Source organism: Elaeis guineensis, chromosome 1 (assembly GCF_000442705.2).
Source record: "Elaeis guineensis isolate ETL-2024a chromosome 1, EG11, whole genome shotgun sequence".
NCBI lineage: Eukaryota > Viridiplantae > Streptophyta > Magnoliopsida > Arecales > Arecaceae > Elaeis > Elaeis guineensis.
The window spans coordinates 105,756,072-105,764,502 of record NC_025993.2 but is presented as its reverse complement, the minus strand read 5'-3'; the positions used below and the strand labels follow the sequence as shown (position 1 = coordinate 105,764,502).

Here is an 8,431-nt window from a genome sequence, read left to right as displayed (position 1 = left end):
AAAAAAAAGTCTACTCACATCACATCAGAGGAGGCGTGCTTCAGTAAGGAACGCTCCAATGCTCAGTCAGTCAGAGCTTTGAGTACAATAAAAGAAAAAGTGCTAGCTTAGAGAGGTGTTCTGTCTGCAGTATCAACATACTTTTTGAGAGTCCATTTATTACCTTTATATAATAAAGTATTGGAGTTTGTTATGCCTGAATCTATAGGTAGCTATGTTAGGAAGTCTACCCACTAAGTAGGTTGTTAGTCATGGGTATCTGTTGTGTGACGTGGTCACGTTCTGAAAGTTCGTTAAGTGATTCTAATTAATTGCCCATGTGATTCAACTGGTTAGTGAATTAAAGTCGACATGCGGTCGAGGTGGTGTCGGATCTACTTCGAGGCTGAACATGGGAACTTGTCCCTTGTAGACGTTATGATCCCGACCCAAAGGTCAGTGCGATTCCAATCCGAAGGTTAGAAAGAATTTGTATCAGTGCCGGTTGTAAAACTTCATTTTCATCATTGGTGATATATCGATCCAAAAGTCGGCGGGATTCGAACTTGAGGTCGGGCAAAAATCAATGTGGTCGTTTCATCCATGCGCTCCACGGCATATCTGATGGTGCTTATCGTCAGGATTTCCATCAATGCTTTTGTCCGTTCGAGATTTTCAAAGATGAATCTCGAAGACATTGACTGAGATGTCATAATCCCATAATAATAATAAATTATTATATTAATATATTAATAATATTAAGATTTTAATATAATATTTATTAATATAAATATTAATATAATATTATATTTATATTTATATAATATAAAAGAATAATATTAAAAGGATGTTTTCGGAAAAAAAAATTCTTGTATTAAGAATAATATCAAATTCTTATCCCATGGAAATTTCAAAACCCATCTCTATAATAGATTTTTCTTTTCCATGAAATATGAATTTTTTTTTTCAAATCTATCTCTTTTGAAAACTCCAATCAAATAATTTTTTTTTTTTTTTACTCTCTAGGAGTTATACTCTCATCTCTCTAATTCCCACGAACTAAATGAGTCCCAGCTATTATCTACCATTTAGATAATATTTGATCGTAACGTATGCCCCGTAATTAGGTTCGGATAATTCTCGTACTAATAAAAATTTTATTAAGATATGAATTCTTTCTGATCTCATATGAAATTTCTTTCCAATCTTATTAAATTAAATTAAAAATCGTTACCTATCTCAAATTGGAGAGTTGGAATCAAACTTGCCCAATTAACCTAACCGGCTCATCCATCTCGATGAATCTAAATAAATCTTTTTCCAGTGATGAACCTTTTTGCACCACGGCAATTCCATATGTAACTAATGTATTGCACTAATTTATCAGCTTGCATCAATCTTCTCTAGCCAACTAATAAAATTATTTTATCAAATGATGGCATCAGCTATGTAGCATTATTCCAAAAATACCGCACAAACTTTTCAGCTAATTGATGCATTATTTACTAGTATAGTGGTGTACATACAAGAAGCATGAAGCAGAAGCATAAAAGAGCTACACATAAAGCCCGTTGCTTTGCATGAGTTGTTTTTTTTTTTTTTTCCTTAAATGTCCATGCCTTTTGCAACATCCTCACCAACTTCCTCATCACTCAACTCCATTGAGCTTTAATTTCAAGCAGCATCGTAATCCGGCAAAGTGTGTCAGGAGGTTCGAATGCTTTCACCATTGATCCCACTTGGAGCTAATTACACCAACCTCATCATGGACAAGTAAATTTTTGACACGTGTACTACCTGTTGCAGACTGGCGTAACTGCTACCTCCTCAATCTTCACCGGGAAGGGTGGCATCTTCTGGATCCAACCAGAGACGGCCGACACCGAGGATCGCTAACATGGGCAACGCTCAGTCACCGTCCGCCGACCCGCGCTTCGTCACCGCGAGCCGGTACGGTTCTCCTCCCTCCCTCTCTCTCTTCCCTTCCTATTCCGTCCATCTATTATTCTTCGTTCTTCGATCGTCCTTTCATCTACTTGGGGAAAAAATTTTAGGGCTTTTACGAATCAGGAGCTGGAGGATCTTAGATCCCTCTTCGTGTCCCTGGCCGCCCAATCCCAGAGCCACGGCAAGTTCGTCAGCCCATCCGTCTTCCAGGTACTTCCTCTCTTCGACTCTCCCATCTCCCTTCTCGCGTCCCATCGAGAAAACCCTAATATTTCTTTGATTGATTCCAATATTATCGATGGCAGGCGTATTTTGGGATTGATGGGATGCTGGGCGATAGGATGTTTGATTTAGTTACTCAGAATCGTAACGATGGCATGCTCACTTTTGAGGATCTCGTAATCTCCAAAGTAATCTCCTTTTTCTCATTTATTTTTTCTTGCTGCTGTTGTAGATTGAACTGGACTTGCACCAGACATCTTTTCGCAATCACAAACAGAATATAACTTTCAGGGCAAATTCTTGTTTATTTTTTCATATTTTGTTGGTCAGCAGAATGATTATTCGTCTTCTCATTGGTTTGAATTCCGGGAAACCAATTGCGAGGCTAGCTATATCTGACAAGCCCTATCCTGCTTATGTCATTGCCACTCTGAAGCTGTTTTTATACAATCTGACTTATTGGACTCTTTTGCAGCGCATTATTTCTTATTTTGAAATGAATTATGACTCAACATTATATTATTCACTTATTAATGTGTTTTTCCTTTGGGCAACTATCTTGACACAAAGATTGGGACTTCATGCATTGCTTTTAAGAAGTGCTTACTGTGATCAAAAGTTGAACCAGTTTGATAGTTTGGGCTCATCTCATGGCTTGTTGTTACGAGACCACCATCTGCACTGTTGGCAGTCCACATATGAAACTTTTTTCATCTGTAACCACGGAAACTGTCCCACTTACTATGTCTGCATAATTATTTACCTGTCTCTTGGCTATTATCCATCTCCTTATGTCAGGGAACATATGAGAAAGGAACTCGAGATGAAATTGAGGAATTTATACGTGACCTGTGTGATGTTGCAGGGGATGGTGTCTTGGGAAGGTATCATTCTAAGACCGAATTGACATGTATTCTCAATTCTTTACTTTTAATAACTGCCCATGGATCATCTGTAATACATACCAAGCTTGTTGTTTCATACTTTGATATAATGTTAATTTCATCCCAAAATGGTTTATGTTGGCTTTTTCTTTATTTTACATGTACAGTGTGAACTCATGGATCTAGTTCTTGTAAACTGTTGTAAACCTAGCAGCATGACAATTGATTTGGGTAGTTGGTAATTATGATATTAGCAATTGCTGTGTATCTGAACTTTAAAAGTTTTCCATCTTCCGACTCAAGATGAACTCAATTGTTTCTATGTTAGTCCCTAACTTCTCTCCATTCATAATGATGATGAAGGTCACTTGTGAAGTACCTTCAGCTTCATACCATCTACATGGTATTTCTTTCATGTTTCATGCATGTTTTATCAGTGGTTGAGGATGTCCTGTCTGTAGAGTGTCAACTCTTTAATAGTTTATTGGAGAAGTGTCTAGAAAAAAAAAAAAACTTTTCAAATGCCTTCAGTTAAGCTTTAGTGGAGTCACTGGACCGACATGCTGGTATACCATTAGCACATTGCATATTATGCTTATCTATATAAAAAATGCTTATTTTATAAGGGCACAAGCTTGTGGTCATGGCTCTTTGTATTCTCATAACATGATCATATTTTATAGTTTAGGTCTTATATCGTTGCTCTATAGTTGGAAGTTATTGATCGCATTATTATTACTTTTTTCCCTGCTGTTGTATCAAATATTGTGATATGATATGATACCATCACTTCTTAGGTCTGATTTGGAAGCTGTTTTGAAGTCCATACATAAAGCTATATTTTCTCCAAAAATTGATGAAAATGGCTTGAACTCCCATGAAAATGTTTTGGAAGTATTTCTCAATGCATCAACATATTCAAAGAAAGGTGAAGGAACAGCAGAGAACGGTATGTCTTCAGCAGATTTTAGAAATTGGTGTAGCCTTCTGCCATCTGTGAGGAAGTTTCTTGGGAGTTTGCTGATGCCACCTGATTCAGGTTCAGTCCTTTCATTGTATTTCTTTTTTTCCTAGTTTGCTACATGTGGCGTATCTTGAAGACTTCATGTGATGTCTTTTCAGTTCTTCTGGTTATATGTTAATTGGTGTTCAGCCTAATGGATTTTGGCCTGCTGACTTATAATCTCTGAATTTGCCAGGATTAGCCAATTTGTTACAGTGATTCTGGTTGTGACTTCATCATGCTAATGTATCTTTATGTCTTCATTGAAACTGTATATGATTATGCAAATTATCAGAGGCAACATCAATAGGACATAGAAGTCTTATTCCTCATTATTGTAAGATGTGACAGTATATGTATTACATATTATATTATTTTATATATAAATATATTATATTAAAGAAAGTTTTCCTGTAAATGTAATATAGCAGCAGGATTCTTGAAGTGAACTTTCCATGTGAAGGATAGAGTCTGATAAGACCTACACATGCATGTGATATTTGAAGAAATCAATTAAATAAATTTACCTCTCTAACCAAACTGGTTGATGGATTTATATTGTGTTTCCTGTCATCTGTTGGTGAATGGATCTGTTAGCTTGAAACTATGTTGATAAGTGTTTCCCTAGAGAGAGAGAAAGAGAGGCCATTACCCAGTTATGGTAGCGGCTATCTGGGATCCTAGGAGGGGCAAATTAGAGATAGTCATAATCTTTGGCTTTTATTTTTTTTTTTGGGTACATTGTTTGCCCTACGACTCGAACCTGTGCTATCGTACTTGTCAGCCCAAGCTTTTACCATTGCACCAAGCAGTGACCCCTTCCTTTATTCATCTATATCCATTGTTTTACAGGCAGACCAGGTTTTCAAGTTCCACATCTACAACATCCAGAAAATTTAACGTCCGATTTGCTAATATTAAGGAAAGAATATGCTTGGCACATTGGAGGAGCCCTTTCTCAACATGAGGTGGAGGAATGGAAGCTTTTGTACCACAGTTCAATTAATGGCCTAAGCTTCAACACATTCTTGGGAAATATATCGTGAGTATGCTTTTGTTTTGCAAGTTTGTTATCTGTTTCTGATTGAATCTTGAAATACAAAAAGATTACTCCAAACACAATGTGGTATATGTGAAAAGAATTACAGAGTGTCACATTATTTGCAATACTCACATGCTGGAAATGATCATTTGCATTAGAAGTTAGTACTTACAAACCTCACCCAAGGAAAAGGTAGGTTTTCCATGTTTTCATGGCAGATGATGACAATACGTAAGTTGATGATTTCTTGCATAATTAAAACGTTTTGCTCCGTTTTGGAGAGAGTATCAATTTTGTAGACCAGATAATTCTTTACTGTTGTCTGAATAGAGTTTAAATCCGTATGATTTTGTTTTCTAGGTTTCTTGTGAGCAATGCTCGAAGTTCTATGTTCCAATCAGCTTTACAAAAAAGGGGAAAAAAAGAAAAAGGAAAAAAATAGAAGTATCATGATTTCATTATTGCTGATTCAGCTTTCTGTACATTTGCAGGAATGGAGATGGACCAACTGTGTTGATCATCAGAGATGCTGAAGGTTTTGTATATGGAGGATATGCCTCCCACCCATGGGATAGGCGAAGCGATTTTTATGGTGATATGAAATCGTTCCTCTTCCAGCTATATCCTCAAGCATCCATTTTCCGCCCTACAGGAGCAAACAATAATTTGCAATGGGTGAGATTTTATGAAAACTTACTACGAAACTTGATCTGTTCTTCCATCTGAGTTTGAATAATTTGTCATTCTTTTCCCTACTAATAGCTCTACCATTATTTTTATGTTATTGTCGGGATTTTTCTCCTTGTATTTACAGAACTAGTTGGTTCTTTGCAACTTTCCCATTTTTTCTATTTGTTCATGCTTGTTTGCTAATGAAACCTGGATGGTCCATCACTGATTCTCTTCGATTTGCTCATATACCTATACCAGTCGGGTGCATATCAAAGTGTTACCAAGAAATTGCTTTATTTCAGAGCTTGTCAAAGCTTACATGCACAGGTGCCCGCCCCTTGTGCAAAAGAAATAACTTGCCAATCATGAGACAACATGTGTTTTCTTTCCCACTGGCTTTGAATTTAGGATCTTGTATCAGTATGCTCATCTTTGTAAAAAGTTGCTATATTTGAGATAATATAAATTGCCTTCCGCCAAAGACAGAATAGAAACCAACCCTGACAACTGATACCTTATTGTGGTAGTGTGCTGTGAATTTCAGTTCGGAGAGCATCCCCAATGGCATTGGCTTTGGTGGGCGGGCAAATCACTTTGGTCTCTTTCTGTCTGCAAGCTTTGATCAAGGGCACACATTCTCCTGCACGACTTTCAACAGCCCCTGCCTCTCTAAGACAAACAGAATACGACCAGAAGTAATTGAATGCTGGGGAGTCCTATTGAAGGGAGTTCAAAATGAAAGGCCGGATCTTGTTAAAGGTACAGTTCTTGAGAGATTTAAGGAGGACCGGAACATGCTTAAGATGGTAGGCCTTGCTAGTTCCAGCGACTGAATATGCCAAGGGGGCATCTTATAAAGGGTAATGATTCTGAAAATGGCAACGTATTGACAAAAGCATATTTTATGATATTATTTGTGTCCTTTGTCTATCATATGGACGATGTATCCGACAGGTTTAATTCAGGTTCATTACAGATGGTCGATGGGGCTCATAGATGCTACATCAGCCGCTTCAGGTTTGAAGCAGAGGTTAGGGCAATACGAGGTGGAAAAGGTGGCGATGAGCTATTTGATCCTGGAGGCTTTATGATTTATGTTAGAGACCAGAGAGGAGGTGTACATTGATAATTTCTATAATGACTTGTTATCATGTAAGTTAGGAGATTATGACAGCTCGACAGGATACGGGAAGTTTATTGGTCTATGCTGTAGCGGAAGGCTTTCTTGTTTCTTGTGTACATGTTAGTCTACTTGTCTGGTTGTATTGCTGATGTCTCCATCTTGGGTGGTGGATGTGATCAGTCAAATGTTCCATGGAAAATTGCTTGTAAGACATAATTGAAGTAGTGATTTTGAGTTCCTTTATCATATTATGACTATTTGTTCTTTTTTTTTTATTGTAGGGAAAGAAAATCTTGAGCTCATTGTATGTATAAAAAGCATAATCTTATCACATTTAAATTTACTTTATGTTATCAGATGCCGTAGCATTGGCTTGGGGGCATTTGGTTGTAGGAAAATGGTCAAAATTAATAAGCGATCATTTTTGGTCGGAAGGTAGCTTTTTGAAAAATAATTTTTAATGGAAGTGGAATTTTGTAGTTTGATTTGTCTTTCAAGTGAATGCTGAAATTTTTAGTTATGAGACTTAGAGTGCAAGCTTGCAAAAGGGAAAGTAGTGTTCAATATGTGCATTTAATATTTAAACAAAATAATATTATTTTGTACTGGATTTTCCAACTTATAGGGCAAAACTAAAATGAATTCGAAGCCTATTGAAGACTGATTTTACATATAAAGAATTATTCTTTGTTTAAATTTTTGACTCTTTCTCCCCCTCTCATAAAATGTTTAAGGGGAGCAAAGTCAATTTGGCAAAATAGAGGGCGAGTGTACATAAAGGTTAATTTTATGTGCCTGGAGAACAATGAAGATTGCATAAAGATGGAAAGATTCCCCTCTCTTTAAATACCAAATTGTATTCCAACAAAACTTCTCGACCTTGACTGCAAAAGCAATGGTTGATGATAAGGAATCCAAGAACGTATCCCCTCGAACATCTACCCACTATATCAAGCTCAACACTAAAAATTCTTGGATAGTTTCTCTCTCTCAAAGAAGCAAGCTCAACATTGAGATGAGCATTAGTATTGTTTGTTCATGGCTAGTGATGGTTGTCCATATGTTGGCCTAAGATTACCAAAAGGAAGTAACAGTCACTGTTTACCAAGTCCTGCCTTTAACTGTATAACTTTTTGGAACAAAAGAAATGGCCACTATAATAGATGTTAGTAGTTGATGATTGCAGCAAAATAGCAGTGCTGTGAAATAAGTTCACAGCCCACATATCAAAATATTTTTTGGATTAACACATACATCAATATGTATTAATATATTGATGTATGTCAGCAGTGCTATGCCATGATTCTGATAATCATGGCATGGCTGGTGGACGGTCATGGCCAGGTATGTACTAACAGATATATTGATCTCCTGTCTTCACAATTCTAATGAAGATTAAATTAGAATACGAAGAGATAGCATTTTCCTTATTTTACACCAGATTAAATAACAAGTGGAATTGCTTTGAGGAAGCAAGGGTCATTCTTTAAATCGGAATCTATTATTAGAGACTTGTATTTTGTTATGGAATGCAATTATGTAAAGATTAAATTTGTGGG

The 8,431-nt window shown here is 36.7% G+C and overlaps 1 protein-coding gene across 4 annotated transcripts; it reads left to right on the top strand.

Annotated features, from left to right (window-relative positions):
• Positions 1 to 1,675: 1,675 nt before the first annotated feature.
• LOC105038286 (uncharacterized) lies at positions 1,676 to 7,123 on the top strand. Of its 4 annotated transcripts, none has more exons than XM_010914041.4 (10): positions 1,676 to 1,690; positions 1,786 to 1,929; positions 2,034 to 2,136; positions 2,232 to 2,336; positions 2,947 to 3,032; positions 3,830 to 4,071; positions 4,888 to 5,077; positions 5,569 to 5,752; positions 6,277 to 6,609; positions 6,726 to 7,123. In XM_010914041.4, the coding sequence occupies exons 2-9, from the start codon at positions 1,877 to 1,879 to the stop codon at positions 6,580 to 6,582; spliced, it is 1,269 nt and encodes a 422-aa protein (XP_010912343.1). In that variant the 5' UTR covers positions 1,676 to 1,690; positions 1,786 to 1,876; the 3' UTR covers positions 6,583 to 6,609; positions 6,726 to 7,123. The 4 variants fall into 4 exon arrangements, with proteins under 4 accessions (XP_010912343.1, XP_010912342.1, XP_029118371.1 ...); XM_010914040.4 differs by having other exon boundaries at positions 6,715 to 7,123; XM_029262538.2 differs by having other exon boundaries at positions 6,704 to 7,123.
• Positions 7,124 to 8,431: the final 1,308 nt, after the last annotated feature.

Coding starts and splice junctions, on each gene's coding strand:
- LOC105038286 (XM_010914041.4), top strand. CDS start 1,877: ATGGGCAACGCTCAGTCACCGTCCGCCGACCCGCGCTTCGTCACCGCG. Junction 2,137..2,231: donor TCAGCCCATCCGTCTTCCAG/GTACTTCCTCTC, acceptor TATCGATGGCAG/GCGTATTTTGGGATTGATGG. Junction 2,337..2,946: donor AGGATCTCGTAATCTCCAAA/GTAATCTCCTTT, acceptor TCCTTATGTCAG/GGAACATATGAGAAAGGAAC.